The sequence below is a fragment of the Diceros bicornis genome, chromosome 16 (genome assembly GCF_020826845.1).
Source record: "Diceros bicornis minor isolate mBicDic1 chromosome 16, mDicBic1.mat.cur, whole genome shotgun sequence".
NCBI classification, from domain to species: Eukaryota; Metazoa; Chordata; class Mammalia; order Perissodactyla; family Rhinocerotidae; genus Diceros; species Diceros bicornis.
Window position 1 is genome coordinate 63553205 of NC_080755.1, and position 22627 is coordinate 63575831.

General features: G+C 35.4%; 1 protein-coding gene across 2 annotated transcripts in view; it reads left to right on the forward strand.

Annotated features, from left to right (window-relative positions):
* Nucleotides 1-22627, forward strand: part of ZNF407 (zinc finger protein 407) — a 450319-nt gene that overhangs the window by 275057 nt on the left and 152635 nt on the right. For both annotated transcript variants that reach the window (XM_058557310.1, XM_058557311.1), the window contains one exon: nt 6697-6817. In XM_058557310.1, coding sequence (XP_058413293.1) covers nt 6697-6817 — 121 coding nt within the window. The remainder of the gene's footprint in view (nt 1-6696; nt 6818-22627) is intronic.

The window sequence follows — 22627 nt, forward strand, 5'->3', positions numbered from 1 at the left end:
GTGATCGATCACAAAGCTTGCATCGAGCAGGCACAACTTTATATTTTATGTCAGGTCCAGAGGCTCCTTATTACTTTGCTATTAACTTTATACCATATAGGACAATGTCTCACAGACAGAAGCATCAGTCTTTTTGGCATTTATCTGCCTCTGTGGCACAAATCAAACATGATTCTTTAATACCAAAGTCAGTTCTTAAGACTATTTGCTTCAACCAAACAGCTTAGTACAGCTCAGTCTAGGCCCTTAGCTTTTATGCTGGATTTATAATATTTAAGCAACACAGAATTTTTTGTTTTCAAGGCCAGAATTGTATGGTGCATTTGAAATATGTATTTCTCTGATATATTCCTCTTTGACATGGTTTACCTTTTTACCAGAGTGCCCACGCAAATTACAATCAGCTTGGAAAGGGATAGGTATCAAAAGTGTTCCAAATGGCGTAAATCATTCCCTACTGCAATATGGACTGTCTGGGGGCTGACACAAGACATCTTCCATCCCAAGATTTACTTTTATCACCTGTCAGAGACCCTTGATTCAAGGGCACAGGAGCAAATCCTCACGTGTAGTTGAAGAGTCTTGGCCAGCGTAATAACCACCAGCTTGCCCAAAGGAATGCGAGGTGTGAGTTTCCATGAGAAGTGTTCAGCCTGTCTGACAGATTGTTGACACAGAAAGGGTACCACTCCATGTCGATAGCCATTCTGGTGTCCCTGCTCTGGCTTTCTTTTACTTTTCTATCAGAGGGACCTAAGATGCAGAATATTCCTTAACTGTTATTTTGGCCAAGACTATTGCTCATAAATGAAAGTATGGAGAGCAACACAATTTAAACTAATATGTACTTGTTATGTCACGTAAGGAAAAATCAGGAGGAAAGGAACTTTCACCTTTGTTCTGCATTTTTGAGTAGGATTATACAGGTAGCCCTTTTGACTTAAAGATAGCATTGTTCTTAGTAGTTAATATCTTACTTGTAGATTTATTCATCCTCTGGCTTTAGAAAGACAAGGATTTTCAGAAGTATTGTTCCCGATGCACCAAATCAATTTGATCAGTCTGTCAAAAATTTTTCCTTGACAAGTGTATATACCTCTTCATACGGTACCTATCTCATTTTAAGCATTAACAAATATTAGCAAACTGAAATTCTTATTTAAAATTTGTAAGATTTCCTTTCAAATTTTATAACCTGGAAGTTGAGTGGATTTTTTTAGCTATATATTGAGATTAACAAACAAGAAAGTACTTCTGTATTTCTGAAGTACATTTTCCTAAGGAAATTACCTGAAAAAATTATCTTTCTGGATTTAAAAAAAAAACACAACATATTCAAACAACAGTGTTGAACATGTAACAAAATTAATATTCTTTTATTAACTATTTTGTTAATTATTAACTTATGTACAAATCTGAATAAACTGTAGTTTGTATAAGTTGACATGGAGTTCTTCTCCTATCAAGAGCCTAGACATGCTTGAGCCTTCCTTACTTAGTGGTTATAGCATAGTATTTTATGTAGCATATTTTGGTAGCATTATATTTTTTCTCTGTCAGCCTGTATATAACTCAGAATTTCTTAATATTACACAATTTAATCTATTGCATTATCAAGTTAAATATGAAATGACAATTTATAGTTTATTGCAATATAATGCTAGCTTAATATGAATTTCAAATTATTAGAATTATAGAGAATATAAATGACATTTCTTTAAAAGTGTTTTTTTAAGTTTAAATTGTGTCACATAAACATGTGTTAAATTAAAATGTGTGCCATAAAAGGTTAAATGAAGTAAGCTACACTTGCTATGTTTTTTAAGTGCTATGTTAAGCCTCTGAACCAATGAAATTAACTTTGAAGAGCTTACATGACCTTTAATTTATACCACTCACTCAGACAGTAAGTCCATAATGTCACTCTTTTACCCCCTCCAGATTCCTGCTACATCCACGAAAAATGGATAAATTAAAGGTATCTTGCAAGGCTGTTAGAATAAACAAGGTAGCAATGAGTTATGATGCCAACAGATTTTCAAACACTTATGTTGAATGGAATAAGAAGACTACAGAATATATTTGTGAATTTTATTAATTAAAAAAAATCTTTAAATTGACCACTTGGATTCATTATGTTAAAACTGGGAGATTTATACTACCTAACTTGAAGTCTTATTATATAACTCCAATAATCATGATAGTATTGTATTGTCATATGGAACAGAAGAGATCTATGCATATATTTCTCAATTGTTTTTGACCAAGATGACAATATTTAGAGATAAAGCGAGCAAAGGATTTGTAAAACCTCTACATTGGAAACTTCAAAATACTGCTAAGAGAAATTAAAGAAGACCTAAATAGAGTGATATACCATGTTCATGGATCAGGAGACTCAATATTGTTAAGATTTCATTTCCTCTCACATTGATCACTTCAAATCCCATCAGGCTTTTTTTTTTTTTTTAAAGAAATTGACAAGCTGATTTTAAAATTCATATGGAAATGCATTGGTCTGAAATAAACAACTTGGAGACTTATTCTTATTATTCTTATTATTAAACTTGAGGACTTATTCTACTTGACTTCATGACTTATAAAGCTATAGTAATCGAGTCATTCTGGTATTGGCATCAAGGTAGATAAATATATCGATGGAATGGAACAGAGATGACAGAGCAGACCCACACTGACATGGTCAATTGTTTTTTGACAAAGGAGCAAAGGCAGTTTAATCTTTGTAATATATGGTGCTGGAACAGTTGGCTGTCCGTATGCAGTAAAAATGAACTTTGATCCATATATCATACCATATACAAAAATTAACTCAAAATGATCGTAATCTAAATATAAAACTTAAAACTGTATATTCTAGAAGAAAATTTAGGAGGAAAATCTTTGTGACCGTGAATTATCGAAGATTTCTTAGATACCATATCAAAAGCCTGATTCATAAATGAAAAAAATCATAACTTGAAAAAATATAAATTGATAAATGAAAACTTTATAAATGAATGACTTCTTTTCAAAAGACACTGAAGAGAATGGAAAGACAAACCACGGACAAGGAAAAAATATGTGTAAATCACAAATCTTATAAAGGATTTGTGTTTGTAATATATAAAGAAGTCTCAAAACACAATTTAGAAAACAACCAATTAAAAAAAGGGTCAAAGATTCAAACAGGCACTTCACCAAAGAATATAAATATATGGCAAATAAGCACATGAAAAGATCCTCAACATCATTAGAGAAATACAGATTTAAAGCACTGCCCACACCAACAGGCACTCTCTTACACAGCTGGTAGGAATGTAAAATGATCAAACCACTTTGGAAAACAGGTGGACAGTTTCTTACAAAATTAGTATGTACCTGCCATATGATCCAGCCATTCCACTCCTAGATACTTGCACAAGAGAAAAGGAAATATGTGTCTAAGCAAAGACTTGCACATGAAGATTCATGGCAGCTCTATTTGTAATACCCCAATATGAAAGCAACTGGAATGCCCTTTAGTGGAAGAATGGATAAACAGACTGTGGTACAGTCATATAATGGAATACTACTCTACTACTCAGTGATAAAAATAAATGAAATATTTACACCTGGAGCAACTTGAATTTGTCACAAAATAATGCTGTGAGAAAGAGGCCAGACAAAAGAGAACACGTAGTATGTGTTTCCATGGATATAAATTTCTGGAAAATGTAACTCATATGTAGTGACAGAGAGCAGATGAGTGTTTGCCTGAGGACAGGATGACCAGGAGAGAAAGGAGTATGAGGAAACCTTTAGGGGTGATGGTTGTGTTCCTGATCTTGATTGTGGTGGTACTTTCCTTCTGCCTCGCGTGGTCAGTCTAGACAGATATGTCAAGTTAGTGAGATAATTAATCATACGTGTGTTTTAATCCAGATGAGGGCTTTGCTTTGTGTTTCTGTCTCCACGTGAACCACTCTTTGACATTGCTATACAATTAAAGTACTCATCATTGAATTTAATGAACAATTCTGTTTTCATAATGAATCTGGAAGTTTTCGGATATGCTTATGTGTGGATGTTTGTATGTTTCCATGATGTAGAATATTCCAGTATCAAATTTGAAGAGATTGAGCTATTTTCTTTAGCCTTATGTAATATGAAGAGCATATATTGTCTCAAATAAAAGCAAAACCTGCCATCATGAGGAAAGTGAGTTTTTGTTTGTCAGTTCAGTCCAATCAGTTGTCTATAGCAATTTAAGTGACTTAACCAGCAGTTTAGAAACTGAGAACAAAGAGTTATTCAAGGTGACCCTGGGTGATCACTTGATTGGGGTGTTGTAGATGGGATTTATTTTAAGAACAGATGGCTAAAAGAGACAAATATCTTTCTCAACTCCAACGTTTTTACTCTGCTGTGTATGTGGTCTTCTTTTTCATAGAGTAAATCAGATTCTACCTGGTACAGTCTGTTAAATGATGTCTTTATGTTAAATTCACTAACTCTGCGAACCATGAGTTGTTTTATGTATGCTATGGGTTTGTCTTTTTACGGGTTATGAGATCTTGATGGGAACCGTTTGTGTGCACTTCTTTTATCTTTGTGAGTGAGGAGTTTGGGCAGTCCTATCATAATAATGATAAAAGCAACTGGTTATTGAGCACCCTGCTAAGTACTTTGCGTGTGCTTTGTCTTCCTTAATCCTCACAATTAACCCTGCTTGTTTGGTGGTATTACTCTCCTGATTGTGCTCAGGGGGTTTTACAGGTAGGGAGTGAAATATGGCAAAACCTGGATTGGGATTGAAGTCCATCTGGCTTCTTCTAACTGCTACCCTGGGCTGTGGTGGCAGATGAAGCACCATTGGATGAGATGTGCATGCATTCAGTTAAATGTTACTGCAGTTATGGTTAAGGACATATAAATAGGCTTAGGGAATATAGGAGAAATGTCTAAACGTTCTGATTTTCAGGACAGATATCATTTTGTTGCTAGCTGAATTGATATAGAGTAATTTTAAACCAAGATATTTCATCCTTCATTTTCTGTGTAAGTCAGTATACTTATAAAACTTTTATAAAAACACTGGTAGAATTATTGAACAGATGTAAAATTAATCCATGCTATATGTAAAATTTCTCAGGAAAATTGTTTATTGAGAAGAGTATCAGTGTCTATTATAACTGTTTTGGGGGAAGAGATGCTGAGGTTTTCTTCAGTTCACCGCTGTCCGATAGACGTGATGCGAGCTACACATGTCATTTCAGGTTTCCTGGGAACCATATTAAAAAAAGGAAAAAGTAACAGTTGAAAGTATTCTTTTAAGTAGTTTAACCAAATACATCCAAATGATTATCATTTCAACATGAAATCAACATAACATTATTAGCGATATTTTTTTTGTTCTAGGAGTTTGAAATTTGGTGTGTATTTTACACTTCTAACACATCTCAATTCAGAAGCTAAACTTTCATCTGAAATCCATAATCTATATTTAGACTAGATAAAATTTACACTTCAAAAAGTAGATTCACATTCTCAAGCTGTTCCAAACAGACTTAAACATTTTTTCAGTAGGTGAATCCAGTATCAATTTTTTTTTTTTTTTTTTTTTTTGGTGAGGAAGATTGTCACTGAGCTAACATCTGTTGCCAATCCTCCTCTTTTTGCTGAGGAAGATTGGCCCTGGGCTGACATCCATGCCCATCTTCCTCTACTTTATACGTGGGACCCCTGCCACAGCATGGCTTGATAAGCGGTGTGTAGGTCCGTGCCTGGGACCTGAACCTGCAAACCCGGGGCTGCCAAAGTGGAGCGTGCGAACTTAACCACTACGCCACTGGGCTGGCCCTCAATTTTTAAATTTAAATTTACATTAATTAAAATTAAATAGCCAGGTTTCAAGTGCTGACCAGCCAGTATATCTAGTGGAATTAAAAACTGATTAAGACTTGATGATTTCTTTGACTGTGTGTGTGAAGGAGTGGTGGTTAAAGGAGAGAAAGGTGTCAATCAGAGGACCAGCCATGAGTCCTGTGCAAGCCCTTGAACCAGCTCATGGGTGAAATGTGTATGTGGACACATCTGTTATATCTACACAGGGGAGATAAAATTTAAAGTGCTATTAAATATTATTTTAAATGTTTCTGTGAGGCCTCTGTACCTTTTTTTCAACTTAGTGAACTGTAATTCGTCTTTACTTCTAAGTTTTTAATTGGTAGCAATTTATAGCTTTATTTTATAATTTTCTTCATATTTAACTTTAAGATTTTAATAAGTTTATATGAAACTTAAACTTCACTTTAAGATTTTAATAAGTTTTAATAATTTTACATAATTAAAGTATATCTCTGTTTTATGCTTTTCTGTGGTTTTTAACCTTACTGAGATTTTTTTGATGGCTCTAATGTAACCAGTTTGTTAAAGGACTCCAAGTACAGTGCTGAGGCTTAGACTCCTGTTAGTGTGAGCCACGTGTGAGCGACAGAGTACGTACTCTGCCTCTTTTCCAAGCTAGAAATAAAAGTCACTGGTATCTTCTAACTTTCTCACTCTAGAGTGAATATTCAAATGTCCTGAATATGTGTATGAACTATATCCTTACAATTTCATGGAAATAAGATTCTTTTAAATTGTCAAGAACAGGTTTAGCCCTTCATTTCCAATTCTTATAATTATTCATGTACAACACTTCTTGATATATTACAGGAGAAAAACCTTTCAAGTGTGATGAGTGTAACTTTGCTTCTACAACCCAGTCTCATCTGACTCGGCATAAACGGGTACACACCGGAGAGAAGCCCTACAGATGCCCCTGGTGCGACTACAGGTAATGGCTCCGTACTGAGCAAGGAGAATCAAGTGGTCACCAGGACGGACTAAATCCTGTTAAATTCACCGTAAAAGGATAGTTTTTCTGATCAACCCGAATTAGCACAATTTAAAGTGATTCATTTATTAGGTTGAAAATTTCTTTTACCCCCTAATTTTTGTGATTTTTTAAGATTGTAAAGTTCTTTTCCATTTTTTATAATCTTAACATTTAGGTTTTATAATCCTTTGGTACACCTGAGTTTCAGGTGATTTTACTTCTTTGCCAAAGTAAGGATCTGTTCCAATTAATCAATTATTCTTTGCATTTGGTAGCTCATCTACTATGAGTGAAGCACTCGTTTAGGCCATGAAGACAATATAACAAATGTTTCCTGCCTTTACGGATATTGTGGCATAATAGGTGACTTATAATATTCACAAATAATATTAATACACATTTCAGTGGGTAACTAAAGAGGCCAGGGGAGTGCATAGAGAAGCAACAAGTTCAGCCACAATGAAGTCTTCCTTGAGGAGACAGTGTTTCAGCCGTGGCTTAAAAGATGGGTAAATTTCAGAGACACGTGTATGTTCTACCAGGATGCAGGAGGTCATGCAACAGTGTAGCATTTTGTGCTGAGAGCATGTTAGAGATCATGTGTGCTCAGTCCACTCACTGAGGCCCACAATGGCTGCGTGATCTCTGCCAGACTGCACAGTTACTTTGCAAAGGCATACTTCTCACGCAGGTGCAGAGAAGTACGAGACATATTCAGGCAACGGTAAAGAATCCTGTCTTACTACATGAAAAGGTATGTAGAGAGGGCAGAGTGGAAAATAAGACAGGGAGTGAAGGTTGCAGCTAGATCAAGCTGCACCTGGAGCCGGTGAGAGTGAGTTCGCAGCTCAGGAGGTGGTTGGTGAGACACCACAGCGTTTGCAGGCAGTTGAATGACATCTGTCTTTGGAACTTACTCAGCTGAACTTTGGGGCCTGAATCGGAGTGTGAGCCTTCTTCATCCTGGAGCTGAAGATCTCACGGCCTGTTACTCATGTTGACAAGGAGACATTGAGGGTGGTTCTTTTAACGCAGCTGAGATCTTTATAATGTTCAATGTTAGAATATATACCTTACACCTGAAACCTTCATTAAAAAATAGATTTTCGTATTCCTGTGGATGTAGCCTGTGCATTCAGTAAATATATTGCCATAATCTCTATTATTATCCTCATTATTGCATTAAGTTTTATATTAAAGGTCATCTAATAGTACAGAGATATTACAGATATTTCATTCATTAATTATTCATTCATTCAACATTTTATGAGTTCTATCTTTGCTTAACACTAGATTGGTGTTTCTTGGAAATTTGGTAAAATGGTGATCCAATTAGAGGTAGACATAGAAATTTTAAGGTGCTGATAATATGAGTTCTTTAAAGAATAAACATTATAGACTGCTCTTTTTCCTTGTTAAAGAGGTCAGATATGTGGCTGCCTTCCCTGTAAAACACAGAAAAGCAATTAGAAAATTATAAAAATTTTCCTAATTATCTCTCTTAGCTGTTAGGATTACATCCTTTCAGTCTGTACTCTATGCGTGAGGTTTGAGTTGTTGTTTTGGTGGCTTTTTTTGTTTCATTATAAATTTTATTTTTCACACTTAACAAATTGTAACTACCTGTTTCATTAATCTTGTGTAACTATGGTTTTCAAACTGTTATTTTTAAGTAGCAGAACTATTATTTCAAACAACATCATATACAGACCCAATATATAAAATAAGTAAAAGTGATATCTACCACTTATAAGCAGATCTCATAGTTAAAATATTTAATATTACATATAACATTAAAAAATATCATATGAGACGTTTGACAAGCAAAAAATTTTCAAATGGCGGAGTCGCTGATAACAGTTGCTGTTGGATTAGCCTTGGTGTCCAGTTGATGTCTTGATCCTGGTGTGAGTGCAGGGCAGGAGGGTGTAGTCAAGAGCTCAGGCCTGTGAAGGAGCCAGCGCAACCCTCACTGAAATCACTTAGCTTCAGGGAGCAGCCGCTTCCTCATTTGTAAATAAGGGTGGTTGGTACCAACCTTGTAGGATCATGGTTTATATGAGATGAGAAACACAGTGAAATTACTTAGCCAGAGCCTGGCTGATACACTCCACTCTTGTTTTAATTCTCATCTCAGGTCAGTACTTGAGATGGTTATAGGTTTTACTTCTCCTTACACCCTCAAGATACTATTCAGTGCAGTAATACAAGAGTTTCAATGAAGGCTTTCCGTATGTTAAATTTATTTATAATACATACCATGATGGATTTTTTTTTTTCAGTTTATGAAGTTGTTAAAAATATATCAAATGCAAAATCAATTATTGCATAATTACTGAAATACCTTAGAGTTTCGAATTGTCTAGTTTGAAAACTGCTCTTCTGTAATATAATTTTAATACTTGCATGGCCTCGAGTTAGATTGATAAACAATCATTTTATTTAATGTTTAGACATTTAGGCTGTTTTCATGTTTTTACTTATACCTAATGCTTATACCTAAATCTTTGTGCATATCCATGATTCTTTTTTTGAAGAAAGTCCTAGAAATGTGATTTAAGGCTTTTAATTGTATGACTACAAAGGTTGAGATTTGAATTTTGTTTCACTGATCAGTACTGTGCTTTGTCTTTGTACAGCATTGCTTTAAGTCTTAGCATACATAAACATATTTCAAAGTATTTCAGGTTTCCTTGGTTTGAAATTGTATTATACTTTTGCTAAGGTTGAGGTCATATTGCTTGTCCCCTATTCTAGTTATCGCTCTGAAATAGCATCACTTCCGTGTAGAAGTGCTTTTGAGCCAGCTGGATCCCATCCATATTATACCTCTGTCAGGCACTGCAGTGAAAAGGAGATTGTGTATTCTAAGAATATTGTCACTGTCCTATGAATTAATACTCAAGATGTTTAAATCTAGTGATATCTATTAAATTTGCTTTTGAAATGCTTAAAGCCCTTGATAAAAGGGTGATTTTATCTTTATTTAAAACTTTTAATTATTTGATTATTATTGAAAGTGAATAGTGGGAGCATTTTCTGTTCATAAGGCAGTTTTATCATTCTGTGTACATATGGTTAGGTCTGCTTTCACAAGTGAGCAAGAGACAAGTTAACCTTGACCAGGAGTACAAAAAAGTTCAAGGTAGGGACTATGAATGAAATGTGGAATTTACAACAGATATCTTTGTTTTCTTGTTGATGAGCAAAAGATTTGAAAATGTGCAGATAGTGGAGTTCAAAATGATTGTTTTCGTTGCATAGCATAGGAAGAACAGAATGTTTACCATATCTACCTCCCAACAACAAAGAGAATATCTTCCTTCACAAGATGAATAAATTTGAATACGTATGATTTCCAAAGAATAAAAATATCTATAAGATGATCACATATTTCCTAAGAAGATATGATCATATTGGTCTTATTGGTATCTTCTCATAATATTTTATTGCTTACAATACTTAAATAACTTTTTTCATTTAGATTTTTATTTGCTTAATACAGATAGATAAAAATTATTCCTGTAGGGTATTCCTGTCTTTGTCATTATTAACACTTATTTGCAGGTAAGTTACCATCATTAGACACTGAAGTATTATTTAAATTTCATTTGAAAATGTATTTTTCATTTTATAAATTGAACATTAGTGGAGAAATATTAGTAGTTATAATTATTCATGAAAAATGTGAATATAGATTTGTTTACAAAAGAATTTTATAATTGGTGTTTTGAACCTGGGGCTATTTTTCAAGTTGGCATTATTAATTTAGGCAATGACATCTCATTCTATTTAGATGTAAACATGTACCCCTTTCCTAAGCTTTTACTGTCTCAAATATCCAAAAGTCTAATCCATTACAGATCAGTATATTTTATCATTACTCCAAAACTTTTTCACCATTAATTACTATTCGTTATAATTTCAAAGCATAAATTTAGATTTATAGCACACTGTCCTACCATGTTATTTATGCAGAAAATTGTTTAGATTTGTTTCTACGTTAAAACAGAAACAGTCTAACATTTTTGTATATTTTAATTTCCCTATATGTATTAATTGTCACTTCTATATATTAATGAGAGAAATAGGAAAACCTTTAATATGTTATAGTAAGTACCTTTTCTAATAATATAAGTCTTTCTTTGCCCATAGAACTTATTAATAGCAAACTGCATTCTATTTCACTGATGACACTGGCTTTTACATAAGAGTAAATGGCCATAGTTGGGCTTTCTTTTACGTGAAATTTATCTTTTCATTGGCTTCTTTTTTTTTTTTAGGACTTATGGGGGAAATACAATAAATGCATATTAAACAGTAAACCACTGATAAGTCATGAAAAGTGACACACAATACTACGTGCAGTATTAAAAATATTAAGGATAACCCTGTGTTACACTTTAAATGTCGTTTAGTAAATTAAAGAAAACTAAAATTTCGAGCCAAACTCTAGCAGTTTGATCATTTATTTATTGCATTCTTATTACTGATCTTGGAATAACTTCGGTATTCCTTAAGACTACTTTTGGCCGGGTTTTTCTTCAACTGTCTAAGTACCTTAGTACTTCCAATCTTAATCGTACATACAATCTTTTTAAAAAAATTTTTTACTGTTCTACTTTTCATTTTATTCACTATTTTTATTCCTTTTTTGATTAGTTGAAACTATAACCCAAATTAAAATATGGTACGTTATAGAGCTGAGGAATAAAATCTACAATTCCTGCCTCGTGAAAGGTTCACTCCATTGTTTTGCGAAACTTGTAGGAATACACTTTTTTTCCCTACTTGATGGTTTACTTAGCTCTTGGCCAGCGTATTCAATAGAAGTCATTAATACATTAGATTTTGATCTCGAGAAGATTTTTCTTTCCTTTTTGGCTAAGGGGGAGGCTAAGAATATTTGATGTAACATTTAACCCAGGTAGTGGTATCTCAACTAGAAATGTGCTTTTTGTGATACTCGCTACTGTCTCTTTTATTGCTCATGTAAACATTTTGTTAGTATTTCGTATAATCAAATTCAGTTAGTTTTCACACGTGTGGCTGGAGGAGGTAGAATTTGCTCTTTGTCACAACCATTTGAAACCCGTGTGTGTGTTTGTGTGTGTGTATCCTAGAAAATTTTTGTCAAAAAATACTTTTAATTTAATTGAATTCTGTCTTAACTTTGCATGATGCTGAAAGCATTTTTAGGGTAGTTTTAAGATGTAATGATGAAAAACTGTACTTATGATAATTCTTTATTTCCCCTTAAAGTTTGTATTAATTTCTCAAACATATATTTCTATAAAGTGTGTCAGTTATGAAAATTTTTTCAGGTCTTAGATAATATTATGAATTTTTATGTAACTTTACTAAATAATCATTTTGTTTATTATGCATAATTAAATAATAAGGCAAACCTTCTCAGGTAGTGTGGCATTAAGAATTCAGTGTACAATGGGATTCACTGTTCTTGTCTTCCATTTGTGTCAGCAGCATCCTGAGTTAGGGGACTAACTCCACAGGGGACAATTTTCTCCTTTTGGACAGTCTCTTCAGAGAGTTTCAATTTTCCTTCGGCTTCCTGTGCAGGTTCACAGGTTGCACAGGAGAAGCAATGGATAGAACAAACTCGGACTTACTCTGAATAAGGACAACGAGAAAAAATAAGTGTTTGTCTATGTAGCAGAGCATTATATACACCAAGAGAGAAGTGAAATTATACACACCAAAACGAACAACTCGCGTTTCTTTTTCTAAAGAATTAGAGGTAGCATTTATTTCTTTTGGGTGATTTTAAAGTTCTCAAAGAATAATAATACTACGTAAAAATAATCAAATGAAAATATCTAGTATTAATATTAGATACAATTTATATTTAAAGCAATTTGATTGATGCCACAAGCCTAGTTATATCAGAATAGACTTTAAATCAAAACTATTTTTGTCCATGAAATAAGCCAGATAGAGAAAGACAAATACTGCATGATATCACTTATAAGCAGAATCTTAAAAAAAAAAAAAAAAAGTCAAACTCATAGAAATAGAGAGCAGAAAAGTGGTTGCCAGGGCCTGGGGGTTGGGGAAACTGGGGGGAGGTTGGTAAAAAGGTACAGATTTTCAGTTCTAAGATGAATAATGTCTGAGGATCAAATGCAAAACATGGTGACTATAGTTGGTAACACTGTATTGTATAATTGACATTAGCTAAGAGAATAGGACGTAAATGTTCTCACCAAAACAAAAGAAAAAAAGAAAAAAAACCCCACTATTTTTGTCATTTAAAGTACTAATCAATACTATTTCATTATTTCATTTATCTCGTCTATTATCTCTTTATATTTTACTCTATTGTAACTGCTAATCCAGGTAATGGAATAAAAAACAAATGTACTAGGTTGAAAAGTTTAGTTTGAAAGCCTAAAAACCCAGTTACTTGCCAAACTTTTCTTAGGATAATGGTGATTCCAAGGCTTTCTTCAAATTGTGGTGAATTTCTTCTGGGAGGCGAATGTGTCCATTGTCTTATGGATGTAGTGCTCGCTCCTGGTGAATTGCCCTTCCTGTTTGCTACCTTCACACAGTTCAGCTGGCCACAGGTAGATGTCAATATCGTGGCTGGTTTGTGAGACCATGTTTGGTTATTGGCCAGTGCAAATATTGCTTCAGAACTCCTAGCATGTTTCAAGGTGATACTTTATGGACCTGTGCTATCTTTCACATGGAGTAGATGTTTCTGGTAAGTTTAGGTGGGATTTTTTGAGGGGTCCTCTAACAAAATGATATAATTGTGTCTTCAGGTTTTCTATCATGAATTATGAAAGTTTTGCTGGATGTAAATTTATTCTTCCTTTTTTTCCTAATGTTTCTGTCCGTTTCAGAAAGAAATTGAATTCTTTCTGAACAAATATCCCCTAATTTTCTCTGACCATTTCATTAGTGCATTTTTTTTTAAGCTCAGTAATTCTAATTGTGGTTTTGTATTTTCTATAATCTCTATTATGTCTAATGTTCTTTTTATACATACCATGTTTTACTCATACTTCTCTCCCCTGCTCTGTAACACCCAAGCACATAGGCTTTTTACGATTTTTGTTTCAGCCTGACAGGCTGTGTGCTGATACAGCATGAGTATTTATGTCAGGCCTTTAATTGATGTTGGTAAATTTTCATCTAACAAAACTCCTTTAAGTAAAAAAAAATCTGTAGACCTGAAAACAAATAGATTCCATAGCATTAAAAATTACAGATTGGTTCAGATGTCTTTAAAAGGAAAAAACATCTAAGATAATTCGTTTTGTTTATCAGTACAAGTTAAGTTGTGTTTGTTGGTATAGCTGCAATAGGCACTGAGATCACAGATTAATTAAAAGAGCCATTCTGAACACAAAGTGACCATACATTCCCTCTGCTATCTCTGAAAGTAGAATCTAGATAAACATGTTTATCTAACCTGCTGTGGTTGAATCCCAAATCCAGTCATTATAAAAGGACCAAAACTATCTTTGGGGATGGTCTTTCTACAAGGAATTACTATGGACAGTCCCTGGGGTGGTAGTTAGATATATCTGTATATATTGTGGTAGAAAGAAAGGCCTTAGAGATGAAAAAAATAGAAAATTTTTTTTGGGCAATAATCTCTTGCATAATAAGTTATTCCTCAGACACTAGAGCTATTATCACACAACAAAACACTTGACTCTGTAACTATCTATATCTCTAACATCAGAGGCTCTGACAATGCAGCTTATTAGGAAAGCTCTGTAATCACCCGAAGGGGCTGACAGCAGTCAGTGGAACATCAGGGGCACCTTCCAGTGTGTGGGTGATGTCACAAACTCAAACGTGGGTGTGAGAGAAATAACAAAGCAGAATAAAATAGCTGTGAAGTGTATGAAAGTTTGACCAATTGTCATTAGTTCAGTGAGAGTGCTAAGATGTTAGTTTCATTTTGTTTTCAGATCCTTTGTTTCAACATATTCTGAAATATTGCCTCCCTAGGGCCTGTAAAAAACTGTGGAAGAAAGAAGGGGAAAGAAAGAAGAGCTTGGAACATTTAGAAAATGGTGATGTGCTAGTTTGTATGAGGCACAGGAGTAACGGTAGTGTCTGTCTGCAGCTCTCCTCTATGTTCAACTCCGTTTAATGGCATGAGATGCTACCTTCGATGTGGTAGCACATATGTATGTTTTGGGCTTTGCCTTAAGAATGTCTGTAAACACAAGATTACATCTTTTACAAACGTCACGTCTTTATTTTACTTAAGGGAATGTCACATAAACTCTGTTGGCTTTTTCCTATTTATGAGAAGTGCTATTTGTGAGAAGTTCTATAACAAGAAGTACTCCTGGATTTTTCCTTTGTTTTAGGAAACAATGTCACGTTGTCCCTTACTACAGAACTACCAGTGAGCTGTAATTAAAATAAACTGGAATCCGTCATTTGATAACATCATATGTAAAGTGATACTTTTCCTTACAGGGAATTTTAACCCGATATTAACCTTTCCTCTTACCCCTTAAACTTTAATTCCTTACTCTTAATTCTTTGGCTTGAATCTTGCTAAACAACCCTAGTCCCTCATTTTGTATCTTTTATATCAGCTATGACACAGTTGAGAGATCTCTTGCTGTGTAAGTTTTGAATATATGTTGATTAACTTTACTGACCTTTCTTTCCTCAATGCTTTATTTCTTCATCTTAAATTACAACTTTTAGCAAATATATGAAATGTCATAAAACAAATCAGAATTTTCCCATTGAGAGAAAATGTGGTGAATTTTTAGTGTTTGTGCTTCAATAAATCAATCTCTTGGACAGAATCATTTGGGATAAAGTGGTTAATACTTAAATTTGAGAAATTTGTTTTGTTCTAAAAACTTCAGATTGCTTTAATTTTAGTTAATAGCAAGACTCTGTCCTACTTTCCACTCCCAAATGATACTTTTCATTTGATTTTAAGTTATCTTCTCACTTGAGCCAGCCTGGATTGTAGGGCATATACGACATTATGTGGTGAAGGGCGGCAAGAAGTACATGTGGGCATTTTAGTCCATGCTGGATAGTTTGAGTTTTACCCCAAAGGTGTTAAATAGCCGGTGGAGAATTTTAAGCAGGAAACGGACATATTCACATTTTGCTTTGCAAAGATCACTGATACAGTGCAAATGGTGAGACAGAGAGGGACACAGCAGGAGATGGGAGATCATTTAAAAGACAGTTGCACTGGTGCAGGGAGAAAATAGTAGGTGCCTAACCCTAAACTAACATCAGAGCCAAGGCATGGAGAGAGGCCGATTCAGATGCTTGTTAAGAGGTACAATGAATGGATATGGGGACCAAATGAACGAATTTAGGATGAGAGGAAGACACATGCTATCCTTTAGATGCCCTGGCCAGGGCTGCTGGGTGAGCAACGGTGACATTCGCGAGGTCCTCACTACTGGAGGAGGAAGATACCCTTTAGCAAAATGATGATGAGTATGGTTTGGGATATGTTAACTTGAAAATGCCTGTGGGATATCCAAATGGAAATGTGTCAGTAGATGTATGGGTCAGTACTGAAATGTGTGAAACTTGAAGGCACTGATGTGGTTGATATTTTTCTCAGAAAATGTGGAAAACAAAAAAAGCAGAGGGACAAATAGCAAGTGTAGGAGGTACTGAGAAGTAGCCTCCCAGAAATGGAAGGGACCCCCAGGCAACAGGCAAAGAGTGCTCAGCCATTGGATGTTCAGTAACATAAGAACAGTGCAGTTCACCTGCCTTAGTCACAAGAAGGTCACTGGTTCTCGCAGGAAGACCAGTTCTAGTAACGTGGTAGGAACAGAAACCAGTTAAGTGGAGAGAGGTGAAGAAATGGTAAGAATGCGTGTTGACTGGTCTTGAAGGAGCTTGTTTTTGAAGGCTGCTCTGTGAAAACACTTGGGGAGGTGGTGGTAGCTAGAAGGGCAGATAGATGGATGTACATTGTATTTGTGTGTTTGTTTTCATTAGTTTGCTTAAGATTGCTTTTTAAATTTTACTTAAATGCTTACATGCCAAAGTGAAAGAGCCAACTAAAATAGTGAAGTTTAACGCTGCAGTATACCTAATGGCTAGGATGGACATGTAAGATCAGGGTTTTGTGAGGTGAAAGGGGTACTGGTAACAGCAGTGTTGGAGTAATCCTCTGTGACTTGGTGGAGGCATCGCGAGTCAGAGCAGTGCCTCGCTGTTCCCACCGTGAGGCCTCTCTCTTGAGATGGAGAACTTCGGCTTCAGAGCCTCTGAATCTCTCTGTGTAGCTGCTGTAACAGTGTTGCCACGTTTTGGGGTACTGCAAAGCACCAAATTTTACCTTGGCTGTGCTTAAAATTTTGAATCAAGAACATAGAGATTGTGTAATGGTATTATTCTGCCCTCCCCCGACACATACCAAAACATTGGGATTTTATTTGCTTTATATGAAGAATTTTCACAAAAGGCTATATTACTTTAACTGTTAATCGTAATTCAGAAATTCGCTTGACGCTAGCTAACAATTCAGTCTAATCATTTAACAAACACTCAAGTGTGCTCTTTTAAAATGTGACATCTTTTCTATGACTTATTCTAAATAATTTTTGCTAATGTCTCAGGTTTTCCTAAGATCAGTAAATCTAACAGTCCACTCTGATGACATCATAAGCCAGTGGAGTTGCTCACGGTCGTTTATTGTGATGACACCTGACTCCCTCGTATATTTACAGCCCATTCGATTAGTTTCACCTATCTTTGTTTGACTTACTCCAAGTAATCATAAATATGGTATGACTCTCTTACCAATCCTGGACTTAATTATATTTCCTGTGTCCGTTTGTGCTAAAACTTCTGTTTGACTGTTTTAGATTGACCTCTACCTTCTTCGAATTGCCATATTTCTAGAAACATATAACTACTGGAATGATCCTACCAAGAGAAAGGTAATAATAATAAGGATCGTGTGGGTAGTGGAGGTAGTATGTGTATCATATGAAAAAAGAAAGCAAACATATCACTCCTTAGGGTGAGATAGGGGACATGATTTATTTTCATGACTTAGGGTGTATTATAACTGCTGAGTGTTGGTGTCAGTTGTACTAAACCACTAAAAAGTGGAAATAAGTCATATCTATTGCCCCACAGGTTGATGTATGCTTTTCTTTTTGCATTCACTAACATTTTTGTATGGATTTCCTTTGATTCTATTGGAATTTTTGCTGCTTTGTTTCATTATAAATTATGGTCACCACAAGATGGTTATGGCTGCATTTCAAGTTTTGATTTTAGCTTGTTTTTCAACTTTAAAAATGAAAAGTGCATTTCCCTTTGCAAATGGAGGTAGTTCTGTATATCTCATCACCAATTTTTGGTGCAAATAGAGATAGTACAAATAATCACACAGTGCTCTTGAAGTAGGTTCATTTTGGCATTGGCTACAATGTTATTAAATGTTATTAAAATAATGGAGGCAGCCTCCCTTTTTTAGACTAACACAGCTTTCTTAAGGAGGAAGGGACTCAAAGACGCCGAGTAGGAATGGCACTAATGAGTAAGTGAGTCATTCGGAATGTCTCACACTCAAGGAGCCGTGTGCCTGTGCCTGAGAAATGTATGGGCGATATCAGCATATATTTTTTTTTAATTACGTGTTCTTTCCAATTAATGATTTCTATACGGCCTTTGAAAAATGATGTTATGAATGTAATGATTATACAATCCCAATCTTACTTCTTGAGTTATATGTACTTGTTTTTAACTACATACACATACACACATGTATATTACCTTCCTTGCATCCATTTTTAACAAAACAATCTTTTAAAACGTTGTGTGCTCTAATGTAAAAGAGATTCAGAACAAGGGTCCAGTTTTATTTTTAAGGTTTTTTTTTTTTTTTGGTTTAAAAGTGGAATATATGTTTTCTTTAGCTGTAAAAGCACAGTCAAGGCACCATGATAAGTGAGTCAGTGTTGTAAAAGTAAAACGAATTTTGCCTTCACTCACATGAGCTATAGAAGGAGGAAGCTTTATTGTCCCTGGGAAAGTGATAAGGCAGAGTAATTGTATATTATACTGTCCCGGAACATCTGCCTGAAGACTGTTGGAGCAATTCATCTATCATGGACCATGCAGCGTGTTTTGTCTTTCTGCTTTAACCCGTCCCCACTGCTGGCCTGCGCTGAGGTTTTGATAGGGATTGCGCCTGGGCCGGGGCTCACATTAATCAGTCCCCTTGTTCAACACTCCAGCTGACATAATTACAACCTGCGCACAGCAGTTATTCAAGTCGAGTCCTTGTCACTCGTGGTGCGAAACTACACAGCTCCGATCCCGGAGGAGATTGCCTTATCACACAGAACAAGGGCTCGCAGGAGTCGGAGAGAATAGAAATGGGAAAATGTCTTCCGGGAGTACTATATATTCCTTTAAAATAAGACATTTGAGAGACTTACAAGGGACAAAGGGAAGCATTGTGTGCAGGGACTGAAATGAACCGGTTATTATTTTTAAATGGATTACGTGGAGCATTTTTGTAAAAATGGACATAGATTATTGAATAAATTGAATGACCCCTCGTCATCAGTGACTCTTTTCTATTAACTTTTTCTTCAAAAGTGATCATATAACTTTAGAATTATAAAAGCTTTAAATGCTCCTTGATAGGACTGAATTTGACAGAATTAATAAAGTATGCATTTTAAATCTACTATCAAGTAAATATATACTTAACTCAGCTTTGTAAGGAGTAGAGTTAGAGCCAGGGAAGAATTCTTTCAGAAGACCTTCAAAGATAGGGAAGTTCGCCGTTCCTATGGCAGTGTAGCATTAATCCTTGAGAGAGGAGCCAGAAAATAAACTTTCTGTCTTATTATTTGTTGCACCTCCTCACAATAATCCTACATTGGGTGAATTACTGGCCAGTTCCTCCAATATGCCAGGTGTGAGGGATGCAGTCTCCTTTCAGCCACTTAAAAAGTGTTTAAAATTTTACAGCAGCCTCCTCCCCCACCCCAATAGACTCAGAGTCTGTGGGCATGTGGTGACTTAAGAGATCGGGTCTGCAAAACCACCCAGTGAACCAGGCTCTATGCGTGCATGCGGAAAGTTGTTGGTGTTCTAAATGGAGCCTTTTAATTTCTCTCTTCAACATTATTAGGTCGTCCCAAGTAAAGCCAAGTTCTGGCCTAGGCTATCAGAAATATCGTGAAACATTTTTGGTTTAGGAGAACTTTTACTTATATCACCTTAAATTTGAAAAGCTTTCAACTAAAAAAGCTACAATAAATTATCATACATGCCTGTGTATATATATAAAACTTGATTTGTAAAGTAGTGTTTTTTGTAGGTGACTTATTTCAAGCCAAAGTTTGGTAAGCATACTACTTGATATAGTTCAGGCCTGTTTGTGAATGTGTCTCTGTACACCTTTTTCTCCTACTCAGCCTCTCTTGCAAATGCGATTCGAATGATTACTTGGACTTAGAAGGATGGTCAGGCTGCACTATACTATACTTTTTTAGTAAAGATCTTTTTTTTCAGAAGGCTTCTCATCCACATACTTTTCTTGGCTTTACAGCATTTCACTTCACTAAGCTTAGCTAATTAACAGAAGAGGAGAGAATAAAACCCATCCTGTAAGGAAATAAATAACAGAGAGATGATGATTTGGGGTGGGGGCTATATTTATTTCAAAGATGCAGTACAAACAGTGGCAAGGTAACAACGAGGGAATTTCCACCAGCAGTTGTTGCTAGCCAGGCAGATAGTGGAGGGAAGAGGAACAACATGCAGGGCTAATTCGACAGTCTGATTTTCACAAATCACAAACTGTAAACAGTATTGTTAGCTTGGCCTTGAAAAAATATTTTTCTGGTCAAATAAGTTTGAGAAACACTCTCTGTATTGTGCTCTTTGTCCATCTGCTTCAGACTCGTAATGAATAGCGTATTAATGACTCATAGAATTCCTGCTGTAAATAAATATGTGTAATTTTGTTTAAGTGAAGTATGTGAAACTTTGGCCACCGAGGCCTTTTTCCCAAAGCCCTGTGGGCATCATGTTGGACTAATCAGGATGCTGATATTTCTATTTTGTTAAAGGATAGGCAACCATTAATGTCTGCTACACAGACATTTTACCTAAGAGACTGAGGATATTAGTTTCTCAGAAGGACATAGTATAAGGCATCTGATAATTGCTTAAACCTATTAAGTTTAGTTTTACTTATATAAGCATTTAGTTTGTTGACTTAGTGTCACATGAAAGTCTACTAGGTTGCACTTCTTTTCTCAAAACAAGTTGCTTTTTTCCTCCTTTTCTAGACTGATAATATATTAGTATATTAAGAAGTGAAACAGTTAATCAAATGTATTTTTTCTCTTTGGGCTAAAGAAGAAGAATCAATGAAAAATCAAGGTTCTCTTGGGTTTGCTCTTGCCAACAGCCCCTTCTCCCTTCATGCGGCATGGAGGACAGGCTGAGTCTGGCCACGTGTTAAAGTCACGGTCTTGCTTTCTTACTACACAAAGTATATGAGGGGGACTGTTCTTGAAATGTTAAATTCTAACAAAATAATTTGGGTTTCTAGAGACAAAGTTCTGTGTTTCTTCCTATCATTTCTTCCTTGTGATTTTCATTGTTCTCCAGTAGAGTGGAAGGTGGAAAGAGGATGTTAGGTTTAAAGCAGGTTATTCCTCTTATTGGTTTTAGATACCATGAGCAGAGATTTGAATCGAGAAGTAATTTAAGTGGACCTGAATGTGGGAACATGAATGGTGAAGAAAAGATGGGAAGTTATACATACTCTTGGGAATAGAAGGATCAGTGTAACAGTATGCAAAACTCTTACGTGATAAACCTGTCAAAGGCAGTGCTGTGTCATAGCTAAGTGTGCAGTTAATATCATTTGAAATTAGTCGAAGTTAGTAAAGCATTTTGAATAATTGAAAGCCAGATAATTTTAGGCCTTTATCGTTAAAGACATCACTGAAGGGGGGTGCAGCAGTTCTGTAAGTAGGCAGGTGGAATTTTCAACTGTTTCAAAAGTTTCATTTTATGAAGCACAGCCTTTTGTTATAGTTATTCATATACATGACTTATCTCTCCTATCAAATCTTTTTTCTTTGAGGACCTAACCAAAATGATTCACTTGTATGTTTTTTTTTTGTAATAGGCACTGAATAAAATATATGTTGAATAAATTCATTTTGAAAATAATGTCAATACATGTGAAAGTAGACTTTTCTTTTAACCATAGACTTTCCACAGAAACCAAAGCAATAAGTAGGCTTAGATTACCTCTGTTCTGAAAGTACCTCCCAGTGGGTCTGAAAGGCTAGCCTTGCTGCCGTGGTTTCCAGACCAGCACCTAGATGTACTGATGTACAGAGACCTTCTGTGGGTGACACGGAGGCCGGTGCTGTGGCTGCCATTCAGTAGCTTCTTCAGGAGCACACGTTAATGTACTAGCTGCACACTGAGCATGCCATGAAGACTTGGGAGGTGACATAACCTGAAACCTGGAGACTTACATCCTCTCCGGAGTAGTGAAACACAGTCAATAATGCATCGGTTTTCGTCAACTTCTCTGCTGACTTTCAAGTTCCTTTTTCTTATAAGACACTGCTCTATTTTAGCATCAGATGATGCAGATCACCTTACATCACACAACAAGCATTAACATAATTATAACTGAGCAATTATAACAAAAAATTCACGTACATCAGCTTTTATTGTCATAGCAATTGACTTCAAAGAATTGGGATTTATGAGAAGCAG